At 38.8% G+C, this 27,458-nt stretch overlaps 1 protein-coding gene across 11 annotated transcripts in view; it reads left to right on the forward strand.

Moving 5' to 3' along the window:
• LOC139936758 (uncharacterized) overlaps positions 1-27,458 on the forward strand; it is a 204,797-nt gene that overhangs the window by 71,167 nt on the left and 106,172 nt on the right. For 10 of the 11 annotated variants that reach the window (XR_011786055.1, XR_011786053.1, XM_071931687.1 and 7 more), the window contains 28 exons: positions 347-673; positions 1,096-1,251; positions 1,916-2,080; positions 2,777-3,106; positions 3,547-3,702; positions 4,100-4,264; positions 4,928-5,133; positions 5,642-5,762; positions 6,131-6,289; positions 6,986-7,150; positions 7,479-7,805; positions 8,217-8,372; positions 8,792-9,283; positions 9,822-9,974; positions 10,779-10,943; positions 11,312-11,641; positions 12,467-12,622; positions 13,079-13,243; positions 14,249-14,575; positions 15,032-15,187; positions 15,621-15,791; positions 17,678-18,031; positions 18,582-18,896; positions 19,422-19,718; positions 23,494-23,609; positions 24,437-24,644; positions 25,904-26,107; positions 26,918-27,040. Coding sequence is in view for 9 of the 11 variants with exons in the window: in XM_071931687.1 (XP_071787788.1) it covers positions 347-673; positions 1,096-1,251; positions 1,916-2,080; positions 2,777-3,106; positions 3,547-3,702; positions 4,100-4,264; positions 4,928-5,133; positions 5,642-5,762; positions 6,131-6,289; positions 6,986-7,150; positions 7,479-7,805; positions 8,217-8,372; positions 8,792-9,283; positions 9,822-9,974; positions 10,779-10,943; positions 11,312-11,641; positions 12,467-12,622; positions 13,079-13,243; positions 14,249-14,575; positions 15,032-15,187; positions 15,621-15,791; positions 17,678-18,031; positions 18,582-18,896; positions 19,422-19,718; positions 23,494-23,609; positions 24,437-24,644; positions 25,904-26,107; positions 26,918-27,040 (6,165 nt within the window). In the remaining 2 variants the exon portion in view is untranslated. The remainder of the gene's footprint in view (positions 1-346; positions 674-1,095; positions 1,252-1,915; positions 2,081-2,776; positions 3,107-3,546; positions 3,703-4,099; positions 4,265-4,927; positions 5,134-5,641; positions 5,763-6,130; positions 6,290-6,985; positions 7,151-7,478; positions 7,806-8,216; positions 8,373-8,791; positions 9,284-9,821; positions 9,975-10,778; positions 10,944-11,311; positions 11,642-12,466; positions 12,623-13,078; positions 13,244-14,248; positions 14,576-15,031; positions 15,188-15,620; positions 15,792-17,677; positions 18,032-18,581; positions 18,897-19,421; positions 19,719-23,493; positions 23,610-24,436; positions 24,645-25,903; positions 26,108-26,917; positions 27,041-27,458) is intronic. The other variant, XM_071932223.1, reaches the window with a different exon arrangement.

The following is a 27,458-nucleotide window of genomic DNA, read 5'->3' on the forward strand; positions in this document are numbered from 1 at the left end:
AACATGATTGTAAATGAGCCATCAGTTTGTTACCAGAAGAACTGGTTATTACTGTTATTGAAAAAAAAAAAACCGCTGTTGAAAACTGCTAACCAACCAAAAGGACCTATGGTATACATGCAAAAAATAGATAGTGTCCTGACATTTCAAACTTTGCAGAATTTTGATCTATTATAGCAATGTACCTGTTTATATGTGTTGAGTTGACATTTACCCTTCCAGAAAAACTCAGCTAAGGTCAAAACCTCGGGCCACTAATTATTGTTGGTATTTTTATTATTATTATTTCTTACAAATCCTAGTCATTCTGTGGAAATTATATCCTTATTTCATGATCTCTTTTCAGACTCTTGAACAAAACAGCGAAGCTGGTTGTCAGAAACTTCAAGATTCTGCAACCATGGCAGAGACCGTCCTAACTCTGACCTCTCTGCCAGGTCAAGAGGTCATCAATAGGTCAATTTCAAGCCAACAAAATGACCAGACCTTACTCAATCAGCAAACCAACCAGGCAAAGAGCCAATTGGAGGCAGTGTTACAGAAGTGGGAGGAGCATGATGATGGATGTAAGAAGTTATCCGATTGGTTGACGGAGGCCGAGTCTGTGATTGTTAACCTGGAGAAACCTTGCTTGTCTTTAGAAGAGAAGAAGACTCAGCTTGAGAAACTGATGGTGAGGAAATCGTTTTATTGTCCAACTGATAAAAACAATTTATGTTTTTGTTTCCTGAAGAGTACTAACAAACACAACCCTGTAGGAAGTACCAAATAAAATTCTTTCTAAGGGCCAAGTGTGCGTTTTCTGTATCTGCACCCACTCTCTTGAACTCTCTTCCTTTACATATCCGAGCTACAAAGTCTATGGACATTTTGAAAACATTGCTTAAAACTCACATATTCAGTATTTCTTATGTTTGTTATTTTTACCACTTATTTTTTGCCAAAACGTTCATGTAAATCAGTTTTTATCAATGTTCTTGATTGGTTTCAGTTTTGTTAATCGCAAAACAAAATCCTTGCTGAGTTTGACTTGTCAGTAAGCTACTTTAATGAGTTGTTAGTATTATTTTAAAATTGTTTGTGTTTCTATCTCAGTCTCTTGAGCATGATGTAGATTCCCATGAAGCACCCGTTGAAGCATTAACTCCAAAAGTTCAGGAACTCACAGAGGTTGGTGTGACGGATCCTAACATCCACGGCCAAGCCATGGAGATCACTGATGAGTATCGGGACCTATGCAGCAGAGTCAAGGTACAAATCATTTATGTCTTGCACCCCTTGTGAGGGTCGATGAAACAAAATTAAGGGTTTTAGCCACCCCCCCCCCCCCTTCACTAATGGCATTTGGTGTTGACCCAAGCTCTTGTGTTTCTGATCAGCAGATTGTGAGTTCCGGTCGTGGCACTTGTGTCCTTAAGCAAGACATTTAATCATTATTATGGTTTTAAAACAAAAAGAGATTTACACATAGTGCTACCGCAAACATCACCTGATTAACCATTGTTGCTTCGTCCTTCGGATGGGGGTGTAAAGCCACAGGTCCTGTGTGTTGTGTAATGCGCATAAAAGAACCCAGTTACACTTAACGCTAAGAGAAGGGGTTTGCCTCAGTGTTTCTGGCAGTGGCTGCTGGATGTGCCGCAGCATCTTGTAAACCCTTATCAGCTCATACACAAATTGGTTTCATAATCAAACAAAATTTATAAACCTCTCACAAAATATTTCTGTTTTTTCAAGCGCCTTGGATGAGTGCCTTATTGGTAGATACACGCACTACACAAGACTAAATGTATTAAACACAATCCTTCATGCTATATATGCTTGTGACATTTTGCAGTTCAATTTGTTTTTAGTTGGAACAGTCCAAATATTTAAACAGCAATAACAGTTCTTTGATAATGTGTGATAATAACAGGTGATGTTACAGCAGAGGGAGGAACAGGTGTCTGATCATCAGAAATTAACCAATCAGCTTCAAGACTTGTCCGATTGGCTGAAAGCCAAACAGCATGAGCTAGACCAATGCTCCCGATTGGCTCCTGATAAGCCAACCAACGAGGCTAGAGTGAACCAGATTCAGGTAATTGAAAGATCCATTTCTGTATGTTCAATAAACTAAATTTGTCACTGTTTTAGGCCCTGAAAGCACTGACAGGGTTGTTTGGTTGACGATATGGGGCTATTGTGTCGTCATTGTGTGCTTGGAATTTCAGGAATTCTTTAGCAGGAGAGTACTTCTGTACAAGAGGAAAATAGTGTGTTAAAGTATGGGAACATAGATGGGGGGACACCCTGTGCCTCGTATCGGCGTGGTCTAGACATGAAACTACAAACAATTCTTGGATCATGTAAATAAGGAAGCAAACATGTCTAAATGCTGATTGATTTAACATCTTTAGGTTATATTTTTATTTTCAGGAATATAAACACTTCAAGAAATTGTAAGAAATGATTAGACAACTGCCCTAAACCACCTTGCTTAATACAACTATTACTGTGCCATTCTAATGCTGAAATGGCTGAGGTATTACCTGTGCACACTTTTAAACTGGTGTATACATGTAGTTTGACCGACTAACACGCAACATTTAAACTATCTCAATCTCCATTGTGTAAGCCAGACTACTATCAGTAACACTTCAAGGGAAAATGGTATTAAAATGTTCTTGGTTTGTATGAAATTTAAGACGTCACCATGTAGTGAATGCATTTTCTAAGGGTGGCTCGCATTAGAAATCCAATCTCAGCTAAAAACCCATCATGTATTTCCCATTAGGATTTCCTTGCCTCGATCCCCGATGGTGAATCCCAGCTCCATTCCTCCATGGATCAGGGTGGTATCGTCTGTCCGAACACCACCCCTACCGGCTGCGATCGCATCAATCAAGAACTCCAAACAGCTTCGGACAAACTCAAGTCGCTCATTCAGCAAGCCGAGCGCTCTCAGAGGAAACTCGGTGAGGGTGTGGACCTACAGAAGAGTTACGATGAGAGTTATCAGGAATTGAGAGACTGGATGACGGAGACGGACAAAGTACTCCAGGGGGATGAGGATCTTGGCGAGGGACAACTAGAAGCGAAGCAGGCATACTTGCAAAAGATCAAGGTCAGAAACAAGTTTGAATTTTGATTCTATGTTTTTCCACAATAGGGCTACATACATGTACTAAGCTATCTTGCCCTATGTTGGCAGTCTGTCCTATTTTGTCAATTTCTTTGGTCAGGGGTGCCAGTCAGAAGCCGTTCATCAAGGTCATAAGAGAGTGTGAATTTATTCTACATTGTCCACAATGGTGCTACCAATTGAGCTATCTTGCCCTATGTTGGGGGTCTCCCCAGTTTGTCAATAACTTTGTTTGGGAATGCCAGCTTATAAGCCATTCAACTTGTAACTGCGGTATAGCCAGGAATTATTCCAAATTTTACGATACAATCTGTAAAGCGGCAGCAGAGGGATCATTAACTCACTTAATTTCTAGTGAAGAGTTGTTCCCAGCCTACCATGTCATTCAATGAGAGTTTGTATTGTTATCTCTGTGCTGATAGGCTCTTTGTGATGAGAGCCAGGAAATCCAGCCAATCAGAGCCAAGGTTACATCACTTGGGCAACAACTAGTAGCCAGTAACCCTGCTGCAGTGCACATCGGTAGTGAAACAACAAGACTCACTGCTGGGTACCAGACCCTGCATATGAATCTCAAGGTACTTGTATTTTGATTCTACCATCATTTTCTTTGTCTTTGAACTTAATTTATATTAAGGCAGTTCTTTTTTAGACCACCATAATGGACAGTTTTCATTTTTCCCCTCAAACCTCAAAGGCAGTAAACCACTTGATACTCGCAGACGTGATATTCATCCTGCTTTTGTCTGATTTCGTTTTTCTTACCCTCCAAAAAACCAGAAAAATTGTGATCAAACAGCTTGAAAAGTTTAAGACTTAGAGTCTACACCATGTGTACATGTAGGTACTTGATAAAATATTCATATTTTTTTCTCTAAGGACCAATAATCATGCCTGTACTCAGTAAAAAGAAATTTACTCCCCCCCCCCCCCCCCAAGAAAAACTAAATTTGATGTTTTTCTATTCTATTCAAGGATCGGGTTCGTCAAGCAGAGAGAGCAGTCACTGAGCAGCAGAACTTCCAGACAGCAGTGGAGGAATTCTACAAGTGGTTGAAGGCAGCTAGGGAAACTCTGTCCAAGTGTCAGAATGTGACTGGAGAGAAGTCTGAAGTTAGCTCCAGGCTCCAGGAACTACAGGTAGGTTCAGTTCTCAAAGGATTTTTCAAACAAAATTGTGATCGACCACTGCAACTATTAAAATTGATCAGTCACATCATTACCAGTCAATCGAGTGATGATCAACTGACTGTTTAAACTACATCCACATCCCAAGTTATTAAATTTGGACCAAAATTCAATAGGTTGTACCTAAGAAGTGTCTTAACGTATTGGGCATTTATGTTGACTAAGGGGTTTCTTTCTTGCCTTTCACCTCTTTTGACGCTGTTTTGAATTTTGTATTGGAGCCTTGCATGCGGATTGGGTGTTCAGTCCCTGCTTGATTGCATTGTTTTTCACCATTTAGGGTTTTCTACCCACTTCTAAAACTGACATTTCTTCATCAACTTCTCTACACAGTTGTATTCAGACCTACGGGTCTAGTCACTTTTGTGGCTCTCTTGTTTTCATTACCAGAAATGTATATTAACACATTCAGTGCCAAGGTCGAACATTTAAGATCTATTTTATGTATTCCGAAAGCACCATTATCGTACATATACGAACTATTTTATGTATTCTAAAAGTGTACCTCAAAAAGCTGGGCAATTTAGGTTTCAAAGGCCAAGTAACGACAAGTAACGGGCACTGTAAGAGTTAATAAGTAACTTCTCTACCTTTTTTTCCATTGCTCTTGGCCAGGAATTGATGTCAATGCGTCATCGTGGTCAGAGCCTACTCAACTCAGCGAGTAGTAAAGCTGAACGAGTCTTACCTCAGACTCCACCTAAGGGTCAGGAGGCAATCCAGGCTGAGCTTACAGGCATGAGAGGAGACTACACTGCCTTACTGGAGGACACGATGAGTGTGAAAGAGACTCTGGAACGATGTGTCAGAGACTGGAACAAGTAAGCTAAAGATTGAACACTGAGTAGTTTATTGACCTAGCTTGTTATTTTGTCATGTGTGCATAGCCACAATCATTGGCGCGGTTTTCTTTTATAGAGACACCATTTAATTTTTTTTATATGTATATCATTCTTACATTTTGAATGCTTTCTTATTTGATGACGCATGTTTGTGGTGGTTAAACCGCTATTATGTTTTACTTATCAAAATCCCCCAAATTTAAACAAATTATAAATAAAGTGTAACTGTTCGCGGATCTTGTATTTGATAAACTTAATAGACTTATATACTTTTAGTTTTTCATTGACAAAGCTTTTTCAACATAACCAAAAAAAAACCTTAAACAGTGGTTTTCAATCTGTTGTTTGTACTAAGGACACCAACAAAATATCCACCCATGATTATGGCTGTGCACATTACTTCTGAGCATGCCAACAATTTATTTTGTTTACAATAAATTTATCCCAGCAAATAATTTGTTTGTTTGTTATTTCTACCTATCCACAGGTATGAGGCAAGCTGTGATAAGCTTTCCCGTTGGCTTGGCGAGTCCAAAGGGCAGACCCGAATGGCGGCCGAACTGAAGTCAACTCTGGGTGAGAAGAAAGTCCAGCTTGAGAGATGCAAGGTAAGAGTTGACTGTGAAGTAGTGAAAGAGTAATAGTTGGTGAAGGTAGTGAATTCAGCCAAGCTCCTAGTGAATGATACCCATGCCTATGTCCCTAAGGACTGTGAATGGGGTAACCCTGATTCAGCACCAGGGCCCAGTTTCATAGCTTAACAACTATCTGCTAAGCAGAAATGAGCAGGATACCAGTTATAAATTGTACATTTTTTTTTCTGGTCATATGTTTTGGGAGTGTTATGCAAACGATGTGCATTTCATGATGATCACACTTTTCGATTATCGAAAAAGGCTGCAGTAATTTACAACAACACGGACAACCAAAATTTTGAATATGAATATGTAATGAATATTATTGAATTGAATTCCAGGCAATCCAGCAAGACGTTGCATCGCATCAGAAAGAAATGGTTGCCTTAACTGAGCATGCTCAAAAACTCCTGGATCAGAACCCAGATGGTCTTCAGCCAATCAGTGAAGAGCTCCAGATGTTCACTGACCAATACCAGAGCAGCGTGAATGACATCACGGTACTGGTTCCACTCTTATATTTGAAAGATGGTTTTTAAAAGCCCTTGATTGTTTTGCTTTGTTAGCATTAAAAAACGTATATTTAGTTTTTAAAATGCACATCATCTTTGTGCTCCCTTTTTACCCTACAAAAGATCTGAAGGATTTATCTATCCCACAAGCTTGAGTGGAATTCCAGAAAAATGTAGCATTTTAGTGCCAAACTGACAATGTGCACTGAGCTATTTAATGGAGGATGAATATATTGATTTGTTCGCTAATTTCACTCCAGAAACAAAGAAAATATTTAATTTTTATTTTTAATAATCTAAAAGTTGTTGGCATTCTGGCATTATTTTAAAACGTTATGCTACAGCACTCTTATTCTGTTATAGAAAGGTGGTTATCTGGGAGGGACGTTAACAAATATCAGAATATCATTGTGTTATACCTCCTAAATTAGTGATTATTTGAAATGCGAGTTTGAGAATGTCAAAAGGTCTTAGCTCGCTTAAAATATCTGGATGTACACACAAACTCAATAGGTGCCAAGATACTTCGTTGTTGCATGGAGCGTGCTCGCTAAGGTACAAATTTATTGCAGAATTGGGGTATGACTTTGTTGCACTGACAGGACAATAGTAATACAGCTATTTTTATGAGATAGTAATTGCTTTTTCAACTTACTCAAATTTTAATTTCTTTTATTTTTGTAGTCTGCCATTGAAAATCATTCCCAGTCTGTCGCTGAACACACCAACTTCCAAAAAGGCCAGCGAGGGTTTGCGAACTGGCTCCGAGACGCCAAGAACAAACTGTCATCAGTAACTGATACATCAGGCAACAGTCAGACAGTGCAGGCCAAATTAATCGCACTGGAGGTCAGTATAAGTTCAAAGGTCATGACATCATGTTCTTGTCCAAGAAGGTCATCCTGTATTAAAAACTAACTTTTAACTTTTTGGGCGTTCAATGGATAAGCCTTTGGATTAATTTTACTCTCTGCCACATGTCCTAATTAACGGTCTTTGAAGTCCCAAAAAAAAATTCAGCCTGAGTTCAAACAAAGTTGAGTTCCATGAGTACAAAAACTCAACTCAAAGCTTAGTGTAATGTACTGCATTGTCATTTCTCACTGTAAGTTAATCATAAATGAATCACAATCTCTCCATTAGTTATCAATGCCCATTTGTTTTTCCTAATACAAAGGAACTGTTGGCAGCCAAGGAAGCTGGTCTTGAAAAGCTCGTCTCCGTCTCTGCGAGCGGAGAACGAACCCTTCCACTCACCGCATCACCTGGACAGGAGACTATCACGCAGCAGCTTCAGAAAGACAAAGAGGAGATAGATGCACTGGCAGTCATCCTGCTAGACTCCAGAGACAGGCTGAAAGAGTGCGCCACACAGTGGGAGATGTACGAGGAGAGTCAGGGCGAGATGGAGGAGTGGCTGAAGGACATGGAGGAGAGACTAGGCACCGGGTTGGAACTTCAGCCTGGACTGGATACTAAACAGGACCAAGTGGAGAAGCTAAAGGTAAAAAGATAATGTGATAGTCACAAGAGTAAACAATAATTAACAATATGAACCGACAATAAAATGGAATAAAATCTAAGTTTGTTTTAAAACATTTACAAAGAAAAATGTACGATAATGAGACTGAGACCCTTGACCTCCGACCTTAGGGCCCAATTTCACAAAGCTGTCAAGCAGAAAATTCTGCTCAGCAAATTCTTTTTCTAAGCAAGAAATGAGTCAGGGACAGGTCGGAGCATAGGTAATTGTATTTTATACCAGCTATTATTTTGCTCGTAAGAGTTTTCTGTTCTTAGCAAGTTTTTGTGCTTACTGTACATGCTTTATGAAACTGGGCCTAAAATGTAGATCTCTTACATATTATATTTCTGAATGTGTTGTTTAATCTTATTGGTTAAAATCTGTCTGCAGGATCTTCAAGAATCCATCCAGAGTAAGCAGCCGGCCATTGAGACGGTTTCCAGACAAGCGCAGACCTTGCTTGATAGCAGCGTTGGTAATGTAGGAGTTGTCAGTGAGTCTACTCGACTCGCATCTAGATTCCAAAGGCTTGCCATGACAATCAAGGTAAATTCTTGTTCTAGTCTTTCTGGAGTGACTTTCAAAATTTCCTGGCAAGTTGCTGATTCTGTGTTGTTTGTAAGATGATCCGTCTCACATTTGCATATTAAGTGGATATTGAGTCTGCCCCAACAAACCAATTTATTAGGTCGAATTTCCCCATTACTAAACAGTAATATATCCAGTTGTGTTTTTACCAAGGACACATTTAAAACTTGGTGAATACTTCTTGATTTATCCCACACTACAAATGGACAGCCAAGATACCCTTGGGCTTTTTACAGCAGTACAACTATTTTCAGTGAAGACAGAAGGAAACACTTAGGCCCTGGCAAGTTAGAAGAGAACTTTATTAAAAGAAGGATTTTCAAGACAAAGATTTTCATAGTGTTGCAAATCTTGATTGCCGTCTCTCTTCCTTCCAGGATCAAGTAAAGCGCAGTGAGCACAATTCCATTGAACATAGCCAATGCCAAGACACTCTGACAGACTTCAATACCTGGCTTGCCTCATCTCAAGAAGCATTCACTCAAAGCTCTGGTCTACTCGGAGACAAATCCACCCTCCAAGACAGAGCTAAGACTCTGAAGCAGTTGATGTCCGACAAGTCGACAGGACAGAACCTCCTTCAGGCTTTAGACCACAAAACCAGCAAGACGCTTTCCAACACGGCTGCCTCAGGGCATGAGGTCTTGAGACAGGATGTCCAGACGGCCCAGGGTGGTCTTGAGGAGCTGGTGACCAGCTTGAGTCTACAGCACCAAGAGCTTCAGCAATGCTTGTTGCTGTGGGATGAGTTTGATGACCAGTGCGCCCAGGTAGCCCAGGACTTGGAGGAAGCAGAGGCTATCTTGGATAGGGAGCCTGAGCTGATGCCTGATGCAAAGCAGAAAGAACAACAACTAGAGAAATATAAGGTAAGCGGACATGGAATTTTATCTTTAAGAGTGCAAGGTCATTTCCATTTTGCAAAGGCCACTTTCTCTGGAAAATATGAAAGTCTACGGGAAACTTTTGAAGAGGCACCTAGGCCAAAAGAGCTAAGATTTATCTTAGCTTCAAATCAATGGCAGTTGCTATTAAAGCAAATTGTGATGTCACAATACAAATCACTATGGTAATACTGACAAGTCATTTTAAGATGAATATTTGTGCTTTGTGAAATCGAGCTGAGGACAACAGAAGCCATGACCTTCATAGCCTCTGTGTTATTTCAGGCCTGGGTAAGTACAAGAGAACTGATCAATTGATGAGGTAGCCAGTTAGGTTTGGGAAAGAGTATCTAGAAGGTATGGCATAAATGAATTGATTTTGATTGACCCAAAAAGTAGCAGATAAAATGTGGCCTTTGATTCACTGCTCTCTGAAAACAAAGGGCAAACTTTTAGAAATTTTTCTTTTCCAAAAACCAATGTTGAAACCGTCTCATTCATGTATCCGTTTTTATCATTGCAGAGCTTGGCAGATGACATAGCCATCCAGAATGATTCCCTGGAGTCTCTCTTGGCTGGAGCTAAAGAGTTGGAGAGACTGACTGAACAGGAATCGGTCAATGAGAAGATGGCTCTGATCACTCATCAGCACGATACACTGGTTAAAGCAGCCCAGGTGAGACTAAGGGTTTGGTAATTAGTGTATACTTCTGGTAATGAAACCAAGGATGCCTTGTATTAACGTGAACTTAATCACTGAAGCTCACAAGCATGAGGGAACTAAATTATATGTGCTTGCTATGTGCACCAAAAACACCGCGTTTAACCCCTACTCTTCCACGATAAGTGTTCTGCCGTCGATTTCACAAAACTCTTCCTAACTTAGGATTAATCTTATGACTAAAAACGAGTTCCAAACCTGAACTGTAGCATGCAGACCTTAAGATTAATCATAAGTTAGGACGAGTTACTCGTCCTAACTCTTTGTGAAATCGGCGACAGGGTTCTTTATGTGCACTACCAATCCTAGTTTGCTTTGTCCTGTGGCTTAATGTCCCATCCAAAGGACATACCAAATATGGTAAAGTATGATGTTCGAGGACACAAGTGTCATGAGCAGGACTCGAATCCACACTCTGCTGATCAGAAACACCAGAGCTTGAGTCCGATAATCTCAAACACTCAGCCTCGTCACGCCACATGCCGACATCATAATAATTTCCACACAAGTAAAAGTAGAAGTTAACACAGTTGTGAGAGTTCAAGTTAAATTTATTGGGTTTGGTTTTTGGTACAGCCATGTAGAAAGGATTTATATAAGACATAGTTATTAAAATTTTCGTTCTGCAAAAATGGATTTGAAACTATCAATGTTTTACTCAATTTTGCTTGTAAAAATGTGTATGATTTCCCCTATGGATGCTAGTGATGGTAAAAACTAATTTTTACTTTATTTGTTTTGAAATCATTTTAAAATCAGATTGCAGTTGACACCACATCAAAGAGAGTGACGAACCACCAAGAGTACGATGACCTCAGCAGAGCTCTCTGCAATTGGGTGGCATCAACCAATCAGGGACTGACAGACAACAGTAGTCTAGCAGGTACTAAGGAAACGCTACAGCAGAGATCTGCCAATTTGAAGGTTAGTTTTTTAAATTTTTATTGTTGTGTGCTGCTTTGTAAAACCCTTATGTTTCTATGTAGTAAGTGGAGCACAGATGGTTTTTGGAATGAATTAAATGGCCCAGTGACCAGAGGTAATAATGTTGGAAGCGATTTGAGATGCCCTTCTAACTTGATAGCTGTTTTATCAAACCCTAATGTTTCTTTGTAGCAAGCAGTCACTGACCAATCATGCAAGAAACGTGTAAAATATCTAGATAATTCTTGTTTATGATTATTATTGTTATCTTGTCTTTTAAAGAAATCATATAGTTATTTACAGAGGTTCTAAAATGCACACTTTTTAAAGTAATAATTTAATAATCCTCTGGTTGACTCCCCCAACAGGCTTTACAATCCTACATTCCTTCATTTGAGGCCAAGCTACTACACCCTACACAGTCCCTCGGCAACCAACTCCTCACTGAAACCTCCCCTGCTGGCTGCAACTCAATCCAGCAAGAACTGGATCAGCGCGGTCTGGACTGGTCCACTCTGGTCAGGGAGTCAGATAACACAACTGAGTCTCTACAGGAAGCTATCCATGAATGGGAGGAGTTCGAGGGGGAGTATGGGGTGCTGATCGGACGTCTTGATGATGCTGAGGCTAAGATGTGTCAAGACTTGGAGATGAAGAAGGATGTGACTGAGAAACAGGACCAGCTGAATTATTATCAGGTAAGATTAATTATAATAATAACAACAATAATAATGTAGATTTAAAAGAAGTAGAAAAGATCAAAAGTACCAAGACCTGGCATGGGAACGTCGTAAGATTTGGCAGGTGAAAGTTAAATCAGTACCTGTGGCGGTTGGTGCACTTTGCACCATTCCTAAGCCTCAGGGCAAATCTAGATGAAATTGGCACAACTGTGAGGATAGATCTGTTACAGAAGGCAACGCTTTTAAGAACAGCGAGGAGCATGTGAACAAACGGCACAAACAAAATCGTTTGCATCAGTACCCGCTGCGAAAACATAGGATTCGAAACTGCCTCTAGCCACCGGGCAATCTCGGTGGTCTAGTTGGTATGACACTGCTCTAGAACTGCAAAGGTTGTGGGTTCGAATCCCACCCGAGTAATATGCATGTGATTTTGTTCACAGAACTTGGGGAAGTGTCAAGTATACAGGGTTAACACACATTATGTAAATGGGTAAAAAATAAAATAAAATGAATACAAAGGAAATTGTTATCTTTCTTTTGCATGCTGTGATAAGATGACATAATACTAAATTGATAACTAGTTTTTTATATAGTGCTTTATCTAGGGGCATCTCAAAACGCCCATCATTATTTAGTTACAGACAGGTTTTTGAAGTTCAAATTGTGTGTATTTATTTCCATATTAATCAAATATGAATACTTGTGTGCATCAACTTTGACTTCTGCTAGGAAGATCACTATGTACTTCCTATCAACATTTCTGAAAAATCAACTGGAAATAAATTTGTATTTCTTTGTATGCAGTGTATTATTTCATAAATATCTTTGTGTTTTTAGAGCGTACATGATGCCATACTTAGCCTGGAGACACCTCTGAGTGCCACAGCAACCTGTGCTGAGCCTATCATTCATAACAATCCCATGGATTCAACAGTCAGTGGACAGATATCCCAGGCTAGGTCTCGCAACCAGACGCTTGTTAACAATGCCCAGGTAAATATTGCATGTTATTTACAGTTTCACAGAATGTTAAATGAAATTTCAATTAAGATGTGATTTTATCACCCACGGTTGGCAGCCTTGTTCGTGATAATTCGACATAAATTTGTTGTTTTTTTAGAATTCATTCATCTTCTTCTCAAAGTTTTGATAAACATTTAAATTTATTTTCTTGTATTTTATTTTTTTTTTTTTTATACAAATTTTCATTCTTTATGATTAACTCAGTAGTAGTTTTTGTTGGTGACAAATTTGGTTGACAAATAAACAAACCCAAAGAATGATATACAAAACAAAGGTCAGAACGTGAAAAACCAGATTGCACAAAAACAATGTGGACAGTCTACTTTGCTTTAAATACAAGATGAAAGAGACACATGTTATAAAGAATATTATTTGTAAACCCACTGTGATATTCATATTCATAAAAACCACTCCTGCTTCCCACAGGCCACATTGAAGCTATGTCAAGAGAGAGTTGAAGATCATCAAGTCTTGAATCAATCCTTAGAGGAGACAAGTAAACATCTTGAGGAGGCAGAGGAACGATTGAAACCTCTAAAAGACCTCTCAGGAGACAGATCATCCATTGATGAGAAACTGAGCGCTGTTGAGGTAGGTTACAACAGCAACCAAGACTTTTATTACTCAGTCGATATTTTGAATTTCCAATCTGTAAAAAATCATAGTGTGTAGGATTTGAAACTTTGCAAGGTGGGAGTACATTAATCTGGGGTGCGTTTTGGCGGTCGTAACCAATTAGTGTTTTGGTCGTTGGCCAGTGCTTAACCAATGGGCAACTCAACCGAAATAGTTGTTGGTTACGACCCCAAAAACACACCCAGGTGAGGTTTGCAGTAGCACCATGTGTAAATCTCTACTCAAGAGTTTGACTACTCAAAAAAGTTTTTTACAAGGTGCCAGCAAGACGACCACATATCATATGTAGGTCTTCGATCACAAATAAGGCCCACAAATAAATAAAGAGATTGAGTGAGACAAACCTTAAAGACAATGGACACTATTTGTAATTTTCATAATCCAGTCTTCTCACTTGGTGTATCTCAACATATGCATTAAATAACAAACCTGTGAATATTTGAGCTCGATTGGTCATCAAAGTTGCGAGATAACTATGAAAGAAAAACAGCCCTTGTCACACAAAGTTGTGTGCATTTTGATGTTTGATTTCGAGACCTCAAATTCTAAACTTGAGGTCTCGAAATCAAATTCGTGGAAAATTACTTCTGTCTCGAAAACTACGTCACTTCAGAGGGAGCCGTTTTTTCACAATGTTTTATACTATCAACCTCTCCCCATTACTTGTTACCAAGTGAGGTTTTATGCCGATAATTATTTGAGTAATTACCAATAGTGCCCAGTGCCTTTAATGGTCTTTTGTCTGGCAAACATTCCTGCAAGCAAATTCTGAGTAATAAAGTACTGATAATACAGTGATAACACAATGGTAAAAGGGGTAAAACCCAAATTAGTTATCTTTTTCCCCGATGCAAATTTCCATCTATTAAATTCCATATTCATATTACCTATTAAAAAATGGAAAAAGAAAAAAACCGGAAAAAAGAAAACCATTTGTAAAACTCTTTTGACTTCTTACAGTCATTGGGAAACAGCCTCACCGACTACGAATCCCAAGTCCATCAAACCTCGGACCAAGGTCACCACGTCCTGCCCCAGACCTCACCTGAAGGTCAAGAGGTCATCCAAGGTCAGCTGTCTGACCTATCAGCGCTGTTGACCTCTGTGGTGCATGGAGTGAAGGATACCAATAAGGCGTTGGTTGAGAGGCTGAGATGTTGGAGTGAGTACGAGATGGTGGAGGAGGAGTTTGCCGCCTGGCTGAAGGAGATGGAGAAGATTCTTGAAGAGGAGCCGCAGAAGAGGGCGGATCTTGGAGACAAGAAGAGCCAGCTGGAGAGATACAAGGTAAGAGATAACAGCCATAGACCTTTGTCATAGTTTCATTTCATCCTATTATTTCAAAAAATACTTTCACATTAAAGACGACTAATAAGATTGGTTCAAAGCTCACATTTGTATCCAATCCTCAATATACTTTTTTAGGGGAAATACAATCAGAGTCAAGGAGCAAGGATTTGACGACCTCCTAAAATCATTGTTATTTGAAATTGCAACATACCGTATCAGTGGAGAAATATTGTATCTCCTAAAATAGCACTTAAGTTATGGGCTTAATATAGCCCGGATGGACTGGCATAACAATTCCGAGCCGCGAAATTTTTTTTTTGCAACATTCAAAACATTCAGGCTTCTAACTAAATTCATGTAAAACGATTTACCCAAAGCCTGAACCTTGTTTCGGGTTACGTTCATGTGCCCCCGTATTACTCTAAACTTTTTATCTATCTCTCTGTCATACAGGCCCTAGAGAGTGAAATTACTTCCCATAGCATCAATCTTGAAGACATGGGTCAGAAAGCTCAGAAGCTTCTTGAGTATGACACGGGAGCCGTGAATGTAGAAGAGCTGACTGATTCACTCAGAGCTCGTTACCAGGCACTCTGCATCAGATCCAAGGTAATGTATTAAGCTCTTGCAATCTATGTCCGAAGTCTATGTCCGAAGCAGCGACATCGGCTACAGCTATGGCTAGATCGGTGAGTTTGTCAGTGTTGAAGAATAGGCAGAAGTGAACGATCTAGCTGTAGCCGAAGCTGCCGTTTCGGACACAGCCTAAGGACTCTATAGACTGCCACCATTTTGTCATGTTCCCTGTATCCAGTAACAGTAATGGATGCTAATATTCATTGTTTTAAAAGGAACTAGACTATTTGTCCTTTTGGCCTCCAAATTAAACCTCCTTCAGAAAAAAGAAAGTTCTAAATTTTGTTTGAACAATTTTACTTTATAGTTTTGTAAGAGGTTTTATTACAATGGCACTAGATGTTAAAAATCTTAAACAAAATTCTCACCCTTTTCTAAACAAGTCCAACATTGTGTTTGATTACAGGCTGTGACAGACACGCTGACACACAGTGTGATGGAGCACCAGGGTTATCAGGATGCACTCCAGGAGGCTGAGAGGGCGCTGTTTGACATCTCACAGCAGCTCACCGTCCAGGGGTCTCTACCAGAGGGAGAGAGCTTGGAGGATAACCAGCAACAACTATCACAACTACAGGTAAGTTACAGTTAGGTGTAGCTGTATAAAATGTTACAAACTACAAGCATGTGATTGTACAGATTTTTTCCTGATTCCATGGTTTTCTGAAAATTTCTTTGATTCTTCATATTTTCTATTAAAGCAACTATTAAATAGAGGAAGAAAAAGCACACATTGTATCAAAACCTAATTTTATTGGTGATGCACTGAGTCTGTAAACCTCCTGAATTGTAACATCTGGGAGGTTCTTGGTCTAGATTAAGGGGGACAGAGACTCAAAGACCATTTTGCAGGAATTTTCACCTCGGTCTAATTTCATCCCCGGTTGTATAATAACTCTGTTTACAATCTATGTGGCACAAATCTGGGGGAAGAGAGGCAAAACATAAATTGAGTTTGTGTTTTTTATAATGTCGATTGTTAAATATGAAGTAATTCAATTTTAACCATTGTAATGATAAATGTAATAGTAGCACCTGAAACACGCACTGGTTGTGGTTGACTTAATTGTGGATGGATATTTGGTGTTTGGAAAAGTTGTTTATGATAACATTTTGGCAATTCTCATTTGAATTATTACAGGCAGCTAACAAACATGCATGTAAAAATCAAACCATATAAGTGTTAGTGTGAACAGAATGTAATCTTTCAAATGTTCAAATTTTTAAAAATAACAAAGGCCTGGTTTAATAAAATTGCTTCTGCAGAAACTATTGCTTAACAGAAAAACTTTTTGCGCAACTTAGACTAAATAATGTCTCTGGCAGCAAGCATCATGAAAAGGGACTAGAAAGCATTAGTTAGCTCAGCAACGTTTGTATAATGAATTATAAAATGAGCATCTTGTTGGGACCGGAAATCCTTTTGGAAAAAAAGCTGTGTGCACATTTGCTTCAATTTGTTGGACCTAATAATTGTCATAGTCTTTATTCTGCAACATTTTAAACATTTTGTTAATATTTTTAGGTCAACAACTTTTTTTAACTGAGAATAATTGAACATGATGAAAACTTACTGGACACAATCTGATTGGCCACATTTTCATTTGAGGTTAGGTTGAGTTCAAACCAATTACTGTTAATCTGGTTAAAAGATTACTGTTAATCTGGTTAAAAGTTTAAGTTGGCTAACTAATGTATGCTAACACTTCCTCTAGATCGTTGGCCAAAATTATAAAAGTATTTTATAACAATTTTAAAAAAACATGTTCTAGTTTGAAAACATGTGCTTGTGTTGGCCAATGCTTGCGTTGTACCGGTGTGGAATGCACCCAGGTAAACTAGACGTGGAAGTATGGTGACATTTATTTAATGGTAATGCTTTGTCATTTGGGTTCTCTAGCTTTTTCAGACCTTACATTCAACTTAAAATGCATGATTAAACAATCTTATAATAAAATTCTGTGTTGAAATAAATTTTGCAAATTTGTGCTTAATATTTTTCTTCAGCTTCTTAAAAAAGATTGTTCTAAGGCGTTGAGATGCAATAGTGTTTCGAGAATGGCTCATATTTCTAGCATGTCATCTTCTTTAATGATTGTCTTTTTGTCGGGTTTTAAATCCATGAAGGACATCCGTGTTATGAAAAAAGCTATACCTGAAAAAGGACATTGATGCAGAAAAACAACAGAGAACATTTAACTGGTTGTTTACTAATTCTGGATGTAACAAAAACAAACCAGTTTTGCAAAAATCTTTGAGACATGCTTACCAAATTTATATTAACTTTTCTGACGCACTTGTTTTTTATTTTGACTCAGAAATTAAAATAATATTTCTTACTCTTCATCATTGTTTCTATAAATCATGGTACATGGTTATACCTTACTACTTCTCTAACCATGGGGCATGCACTAACACCCCAACCATCTCTACCACTCCCCTTCCCCCTTCTAATCTTCACAGGGAATCATGAGACAAATCTCTGCATGCTCTGCCAAACTAGACCATGCCTCTGTGGCCAGTAACCCTCTAACAAGCTCCGCCCAAGCCACGCCCGCACTAACCCAGCATGTAAAGGCGGAGCTTAAGTCTGTAGAAGAGGGGCTTGAGGCTGTCAATCAAACCGCACTGAGCATACAGACACGCCTGCAAGAGTTGGTTAACCAACAGCAGGTTTATAAGGAGACATTGCAGACATGTGCTGACTGGTTACAGGTGACTCAAGAAGGATGGAGCCAAGATGAGGTGGACGGAGAGGCGGAGATTGTCAAGACTGAGGGACTAGAGGATGCTCAGAATCAGCTGAAGGATCTCCAGGTAAAAAAAATAGAAGTGTGACAACAAGAGATTGTGTATAGTTTGTTAGAAGTCCAAATATTTGTCTGTGAATTATCATCAAAAACCTTATCTTAATGTTGGGTGTCTCAGTCTACTTCACCGGATCTAAGCTTTAGTGTTGTTAGCAGCAGAGTGTGGGTTCAAATCCGGTCCTTACACTTGTGCCTTTGAGCAAGGCACTTCCATAATTGCTTCGTAAAAAGTTGGGAAGCTTGTGCATTCTGCTTTACTAGCCAAGCTCTTAGTGGACAATACCCATGCCTACATCCTTACGGACTGTAAAGGAGGTAACCCTGTTTCAGCCCCAGTAGTTGATTTGGGTCGATAGCCAAAATCAGTTAAGTGTAGCCCTCACTGTGAAGTAGCTACTTTGAAGTGGCAGTCTTTGTGATGTTACACAATCTCTCATAAAAAGTTCCAATATAAATTAAAATTGTTCTCATAGAAGTGCCCCTTACCAGAGAAAATTGCTGTGCCCCTTAAAGAACGAGATTCAACGCCTGAAACGATATTTGATTTATCTCCTTAGTCTTTGTTGGACACTGCCGTGATGCACAACCAGCTTGTACAGGCTGCAGAGGAGGACCTTGAAGACACCAGCGGGGATCCTGCCACGACTCAACTCTCCTCCACCGTCCATCAGCAATTTACTGTTGTCATTGAAACGATCGAAACACGCATCAGTGTTGCGCAGAAGCTGAGCTGCAAATGGAAGGAGTTGGAAGATCAGAAAGGAGCGCTGAGGGGGTGGTTGGAGAAAGCGAAAGCCATGGAGGAAGAGGAGAGACAGAAGCCGGCGGATCTAGAAGTTGCCAAGGCCAAAGGTCATCTTGAAAAAGTCAAGGTGAGAAAAATGGTTTTTGACTACATTTAATCACCTGCAAGATTGCTGATTGAGAATTTCAAAATGTAGGTATCCACTTTGTTTTAACACAAGGTGATGAAAATATGATTTCCTATTTTGCAGTTTTTACCATTTAACTGTTAAATTATACTCATTATACTTGTAAAGGGTTTCCAATGTTTTCAATCACAGGATTGGTTAAAATATCCCTTATGCAAAAGTAACATCTATTAAATCATTTCTGTACCCACTGCCAACACATAGGATTCAAACTGCCTCTAGCCACTGGGCTAGGTCGGTGGTCTAGTGGTAGGACATCTGCTCTAGCAAAGCAAAGGTTGTGGATTTGTATCCCACCGAGTGATTTTTCTGTGGATTTTTGTCACAGAACTCGAGGAAAGTACTGAGTATACAGGTCTTAATACACGTCAGTGTAAGGGGTAACAGATTATATTGAAATTAGTATTCTGCTTTGTTATGATGGAAACATTAAACTATTCAAACATTTTTTATTTTACTCAAAAGGATCAACTGGATGATGTCAAATCCAAACAAGCAGAGCTGTCTGAGATCTACTCTGAGCAATCCCACCTGTGCCACCGTCCAGACCCGGATCTTGATTCCTTGGACCTAGACATTAAAGACCTAGCAGATGCTGTCCAGCAGCTGACAGAAGCCTGTAAGGAGCAACTAGTTGATGCAGAGAGATATCTAGAGACAAGGATAGCGGTGGAGGAGGTTCTCAACGATGCGGAGCGAGAGATTGCCGAGATGGAGAAGGATGACTTCATGTCCACGCAGGAGAAGTTGCAGAAGCATGAGGTAGGAATTGAAACTTTTTTTGATGATTTAAGAAGGAACGGTTCGGGGATGATAACAATGTGTTTCTTTGTTTGCAATATATATATGTTTTTAATTACACTGTTTAGGGCAATTTGGTCTATTTATCAAACAAACACACTTCACATGCTATTTGTGCACATGTAATCCAAATTTATCAAGGAGCATTTTTTGATCTCAGCAGGATCAAGTCAAGACATGTGGCTGCAAATTACTTGCCAAGTCAAAATTACAAATGACTCAATGGTTTTTCATTCAAATGTTGCTTTTTATAAATGGATGAAAGGTTTTCCCAGTGGAAAGGGTGCTGGCCCAACTTTAAAGTTGAAGGAGAGCTTTATGCTGCCACAAAAAAGATAGCAACAAGTTTTGCGATAATTTCTTGCTTGCCCCTTCTCTGTCTATCTGGTTTTATTGATACTTTGTTGTTCCAGCTGTATATTCTGAGAATTTCTTTTTGACTTCCATGGCTGTTGTGCTACCTGGTATTACAGTTAGTTCTTGACTAATTCAAGTAATTTCTCATGGTAGTAAAATGTTTTTAAAGTTATTCCTCCTGATGTCTGACTATTTAATATCATCAGCTGTGGTCTTGAATAAGGGAATAAAAGGGTAGCGACGTGTTCTTAAACTGCCAAAGGCCCTCGAGGGCCTTTATCGCACGGCCACAACCCTGCAGGGTTTTAAACAGCAGTTTAAGAATGAGTCACTACTCTTTTATTCCCATTCATAAGAGGCGTAAAGTAAGAAACTCTGTAAAACTTATCCATTTTCCGACGTCCTTGAGCTCTGTATGTGTGTTGCATTTTTATTCCTGAGACAGTTTTTGGATATGCATTCGTGTGCGTAGTATGCATCTAAACTTATCCGAAAACAACCGGTTATAAACAGCTCGAGCTGGTCATTATCAATCGTTTAAACACCCCCACGCGACGCGCTCTCCAGCAATAGGAATAGCGAAACTGTCTGAGGTATTTATGAATGATAAATAAAAAATGGAATCCTGCAATATTGTTTCATGTCAAAGTGTTCTCCCTAAACAGCAGTTCAGATGCTAGTTAAAGCATCTCATGCCTAGTGGGGTACAAGTGGTCAACCTGGTTAGAATCCCCACTTAATGTGAAATATGGACTTGTGAAAAAGATGGTGGAATAAAGAAATGCCGTTCTAACTGGTTTCCCTGGCTAGTCACTTAAAAAAAAGGTTAAGGATTAACTCTAATGTGGTGAATGAAACTACACAGACATACAGTTAGTTTAGTGGTTTTTTTTAAATTCAATTACAATATTGGTTCATTTTATTAAAAAGATTATCACCAAATAAAAAGTCAAAGACTAAGGGAATCTGGTTTACAATAAGATTACATTAAAAATATGTTAAATACAAAAACTAAAAGTTTACTTGAGTGAAACAGGAATGAAGAAAGCAGCATTTAAAAAAATGAAAAACCCCAAAACTGGTGGACACAAGTTTAAAAGGAAACAAAAGCAAATACAATACAAAGTGAACCGATGCTACCACATATAACCCATACAGTTGAATGGTTTAAAATAGTTGGTCAACTCACTGGAAAATTTACAAAGAGTAGGAGGGTTAATACCTGATGAGATTCAACAAGATGTAAGCAGGAAAGTTTGGGCTACATATCACTTTATTAAGGGAAAAAGATGACATGTAAAACGATAGCCGTAAAGATCAGTTTGATGTATGTAATAGACTCTGTAGGTATTTTGGATTTAAATGTTTGGTTTTGTGAAAGTGTGTGATTTGGTTTCCTTTACATATTAAAAAGAATGTATTTGGGAACCCAAGGGGCCCATAATGTTTGAATGCGCATAGTGAGCTTTAATGAGCAATGCAAGCTGTTTGCAGACATTGACCTCAGTGAGGGCGCTGTGTTGGGTTGCAATGCCATATGCAAGGGTTCTTACTGCTTCTTATTTTATAACATGTTTATAATAATAATAAAGTTTATTCGGTCAATCACATTTACAAGCACATGTTTGTTCTAATCAATTTAACGGAATGGAGATATTTCTTCTTTCAAAAATATAAACTTTACTGCCCCAGTCCCACTGCAGCGATAACAAGAATGATCACGATAACCAACATAATGCATTCTCAACCAACATAATGCATTCTCAACCAACATAATGCATTCTCAACCAACATAATGCATTCTCTCTGCAGTGTGACTCGGCCTTTAGGCTGTTTTTCCTCCTTAAGTAAGAATGGTTTTTCTTTTAAATGTTTCTCCTTTGTAAGACTGATTCGCATTCTGTTTGTTACCTTTACAATCCCCTTCACTCCCAAAAAGTGTTATTTCTTTTAAATAATATTTACTAAATTACTCAAACCCTTCCAAGCTGCCATAATAATTATCACATACAACAAAAGTTATGTTCAAAAGTTCATGTAAAATCACTCTGTGTGGAAATAATTTAAAATTACATATGTTTCCTTTTCTGGAATCCAAACACTTAAGTCTTCGATCCATTCTCAAGTGTGATTCTTCTTACATCTCTTAAGAAGGACATCATTTTCCCCTCACAAGACTTAAAATAATCAATGTGCTCTATGCAAAGTTTTGCGAGTCTATTGTACTCTAGTGTCACTCACCAATCAATACAGTATGCAGGAGAAATAAAACAGGCATTTCTTCACTACATGATCGCACTTCTTTACCTGATAATGTCGTGGGTTGATCAATATTTAGATTCTCATCCACTGCACACATTCAGTAGCAGACAACTCTATTGTGTGATCTGTACTTGTCAAACAGCCCACCTCTTATTGGCTTAGCTTGCTTTACAGACAAGCTTACAATAGCCACAGGTATTTGCATATAGCTGATGGCGGGCACTTGAGATGGATTTTTTTATATGGAGGGAAAAGTTGTTTACAATTTGTTCGGCGCTGTCAGAGTTACGACATGATGTAGAGAAGAGAGATCACATGTTGGTTGGTGGAGACATTGTGAATGATGTTGGTGATCCGTTCAGAAGAACTGAGAAACCAAGAATGTCTTGTTGGAGAGATGAAGGAGACTGGATGTAAAAACTTGGAAAGATATGCAACAATTTTGGTTTGGAACTTTGGTGAAATGAACAGTAATTGGAATGCGGAACTGTGAAGAAATTGACAGCATTTTTTAATAAGGAACCGTGTGGAAATGAACAGCACCTTGAATGTGGAACAATGGGAAAATAAACCAATTTGAATGTGGAACTGTGCTAAAATAAAAAGGATTTTGAATGAGCAACTGTGGTGAAATTAGCAGCATTTTGAATGTGGAAATCTGGTGGACTAAACCAGAATGAATGTGGAATTCAGATGAATTCAACAGCAACTTGGATATCTTACAGTGCTGTTCAAATGAGACTTCCAGCTCTTGTGTTAAATGTCCGTCTCCAGACCAACTTTACTACTTTCTTGTGCGAGGCAACATGACAACACTTTCGTTGGAACATTTGTTCAGTCTTGACTCTCTTGGATAGTACTAACACAAGGATAACCCACACTGATCACCATGGGTGCAGCAGAGAGTAGTTCATCAACATCCCCCAGAGGAAGTGTACCACATCTTGGCTTCTCAAAAATTGATAACAAACTCAAAAGAAGGGTCAGAAATACTTCAAATATCTCTGTGATTTATTGTGTACAGTGTTTGGCACTACTCTTTTTGTACCAGGGACCAAGTTCATAGAGCTGCTTAAAATGGTAAAAATGTTTACACTTTCTTGTCTTGACCTTACAGAGAACCGTCTCCCTGTTAGCTGATAGGAAGGAGCTGGAAGCTTTAAGAGAATCCACCAAGAAAGTATCTGGATCCACAAGCCCAAGAGAGAGGAATGCTGTGCAGGAGTTCCTCAGGTAAGGCGTTGGAATTAAAATATTACATCACCTTTTTTTTTTAAATTGCAGAATAAATCTACTATTAAAGATATTAAGTAGGATTTGAAACTTTGCATGGTGGAAATACGATTGCTGTCGCCAGAAGACGATCAGAGCATACTGATCGAAACGTCGAGTTGAAACCAACGTTTTTTTTTAGAACCACCCCAACTCATTAGAGATAGTTATTACATGGTGTTACTGCAAACCTTTCTATATAAAAGATATTATAAAGGATTTGTAAGGATAAAAATGATGATGAAGTTCACAATACTACAATGATTTTTTCTGTCAAAAATGTTCTAGAAACCTGTACCTAAAAAAAAACTTAAAACCTTTACAGCTGATTTGAGTTGTTAGGACAATGTGTTAACATGCTGAAAATTGTGCGTGGTTTTTCACTATTTTCCCCCAACTCCTAATGTTAAAAGATTTACACACTTAACATACATGGTATACAAATGAGTAAAACAATTAGTTTTGATCTCGCTGGGCCAGAAATGTTTGAAAACAGTAAAAAACAATGATAGGGTTTTCACTATGTTCTTGCGACTCCTATTGCCGATTGAGTTTAAACTTTCACAAGTTTGTTGTTTTACGTATAAAGTTGGGTCAACTAAAGTGGGGAAACTGGTCTTTAACAATTACCAATATTTGCTGAACAACAAACTACAGTTTTTTAAAGAACAAAATCTTCTTGGCGAGTAGATATACACATGGTGTTACTGCAAGCCAAATATATATTGATACCTCACCATGCAATGCCTCAAATCCCAGATAATTATTCCTTTTGGTTTTTTTCTTAGTGGAAGCACAGAGAGATGGGTGAGTCTCGGTGAGAGAGCCCGGACTGGTACCCACACCCTGCAGCACTCTTTGACAGACTACAATGCCTTCTTAGACAAAGCCAAGGAGTCTAGGATCTGGTTAGCTGAGACTGAGGGGGCAGTCGCTGATGGTTTCCTGATCAGCCCTGGGGTGGAATCAGCTCAAGAGATGGTAGATGCTAACCAGGTAGGTTGAGTCCTATAGACCTTATCGCAAATACCAATGCGCAAGCGCAGACTGTTGAATGAGGTGCATTGTGGGATATATATGAATCAAATTTGTAATCAGCTAGACCACAATGCACCTTATTCCAAGCTTTACGCGCGCGCCCCAGTATTTGCGAAAAGGTCTATGTAAGCTGTAGTGATAAAAAAAAAAATGGCTTTGTGTAGCTGGACTGTTTCATGTTAAGTTTGGTTGTGATCCGGTTTGATCTTGAAAACTTACTTTTATTGCTTAGTTAATAGTTATCTCTATGAAAGTCTTCCCTGGAAGTTGATCCTTGCAGGAGTATCTCCTATCATTATAATGAAGCTTGTCAGTCAAGTTTTATCGAGGTGCTTAGAACAAATCTGATAGTTCAGAGCTCATCTCAACTCGCTGCATTGACTCATCCATGTTGAGCAAGTTGCTACTAGTGAAAATTTTGCAAACATACACAGTTAAGTTTTAAACAATCCCACTTCAGTTTCAAACTTACAAGAGACAAACTATGCAACCTAGCAATTGAAATTAAAAAGCAAAAATTTCCGTAATCACCTGATAGCGCCCTCTTTTCAACCAAGTTTGTAAGGTTATGTTTAAACACTCAAACGTGTTTATATCGCACGTTTAATCACGGCCATGTGGTCTCCTCTTGACCAATCAAAATGTATTAACTGTTCCAGAATGTTTTTATTATTTTCTTAACTTGTTTAAATGTTTTACCACTGTGAATTGCTTGGGACCCTTTGGGGTTAAGGTTGCTATATAACAGCTGTTTTATTATTATTGTTATTCCAGGTATTGAATAAGGGAATAAAAGAGTAGGCAGGGTCGTGCCCATGTAAGGCAAGGGCCTTTATCGCAAGGTTTTAAACGGCCGTTTGAGAACAAGTCACTACTCTTATATTCCCATTCATAAATGCCCTTATGTTAAAAAGCAAAATAATTCCACAATTATAGTTAATTTGACACTGCTTCTTTTGTGAATTTTTTCGAAGTTTGTGAAATTTCAAAAATTTTGAGCCCGTCGCACGGTGTGTGTATACGGGCCTGTTATTACATATTACGCGCTGTAACTAATAGCTATGAATTGCGTTCAGCCATGTCTTACTCAACCGTTTAAACACCCCCACGTGACACGCTCTCAACCAATAAGAATAGCGAAACTGTCTGGGGTATTTATGAATATTGAATAAAGACTTAATCTAACAGTGTTTGATTATTTGATCTCATTTTTCCAGGTCGTGTGTTCAGACATCGCCAGTAAGAAGGCAGTGTTTCTCATCATCAGTGAGCAGGCTGATAAACTCTGCCAAGGTCTAAGCCACAGAGAGAGGGAGACTGTTCAGCATAGCATCCAACAGATCGGTGGCCAGTTAACCTCACTGGAACAAAGGGCACTGACTAAACACAAGATACTACAGACGTGTGTCGTCGAGAGAAGGGTATTTATTAACTTCTGATTCTTTTTTGGATATTTACATTTTATGATTTGTCGTTAACTTTTTACAACGACTAGCCAGCAAGATTAGTTAGCTTGGTGTTTCACTAGTCCACCAGCTTTTCACTAGTCCATGGTTCAATGGTTCATATTTAATATGGCTTCAAGAAATGCTTTTCAATACTGAACTATCCAGCCAGACCACAGCAGCAACTTGAATTTGGAACTTCGGTGAAATAAACTGTGATTCGAAAGTGGAACATTTGTAAAACAAAAGATGATTTTGAGATGATTTTGACTGGTGTTTAAACTGGCAACTGGCCAGCAGACCACTCCAACCCGATTATGGTTGGTATTAAAATGATCCTTACCCGTTATTGGAGACCAGTTCTGATCTTTTTTATGCCACGGTAATTGATTAATAAACGCAAAATGCCAGTGTTGAGATGAATGTGAATGGTTGAATAAATGAATGTCAGCAACATTGTGGTAGAGTGTAATTGATTTTGACGTGAGCATTTTTGCAGCAACTCATTTGATTGATCAGAGTGCATTGTAACAGGGGACTTTTGGGACACTTGGTGGCAGCAGACTTACCAGGTAAAATCCATTGTTCTCGGTAATGTGCGCATGCTCAGAACTACGTAAACAATGGTCATTTACTTGGTCAGTCTGCTGCCACCTAGCGTTCAAAAGTCTCCTATTAGATTCCTGGGTTGACTCCTTTTGTAGAGATCTTTCTTTGCAGTGTTTTCTCATCCTCTGTTTTAAGATCGTTATTTAAAAAACTGAATTTTTATCTTCCTCATGTCAGGACTTCTGGCAACAGTTTGAGTCCTGTTCGGAATGGCTAGCTGAGAAGGAGCCGTTTGTTTTGAGGAAGGAGAATCCTAAACTACAGGTGTCTGCTGTGGTCCAACAGGTGTTTGAAGCAAAGGTGGGTTGATGTCTCACAATACACATACACAAGATCAATTTTCATGTTCACGAAATAACAAAATTTCTGTTTTGGGGAACGACTCCAAAAGACTGTAAAGCTTGTAGCTCAAATCTTTGAAAATGTTTCACAAGCCTAAAAATCACTGTACTTATGGGTACAGCTTTCATAAACACTCAACAGAACTGAAAAAGATTTTTCTGAATCAAAGGCAACATTTAAACATATTTTTTCTATAAGAAGAAGGGGTGAGATACTATTATTCAACCACTCAAGACTGCCGGACTTGTCTGGTCATGCGTTTCCTGGTCCGATACTAAAAAACACCGGCTGATAGGGCCTGCAGTCTAGTTTAATTTCAAGCTCTGCTAGTAAAATGAAAGTAACAAGAATGTATTTATGAGATAAGTGTCAATGA

This window comes from Asterias amurensis, chromosome 1, assembly GCF_032118995.1.
Source record: "Asterias amurensis chromosome 1, ASM3211899v1".
NCBI lineage: Eukaryota > Metazoa > Echinodermata > Asteroidea > Forcipulatida > Asteriidae > Asterias > Asterias amurensis.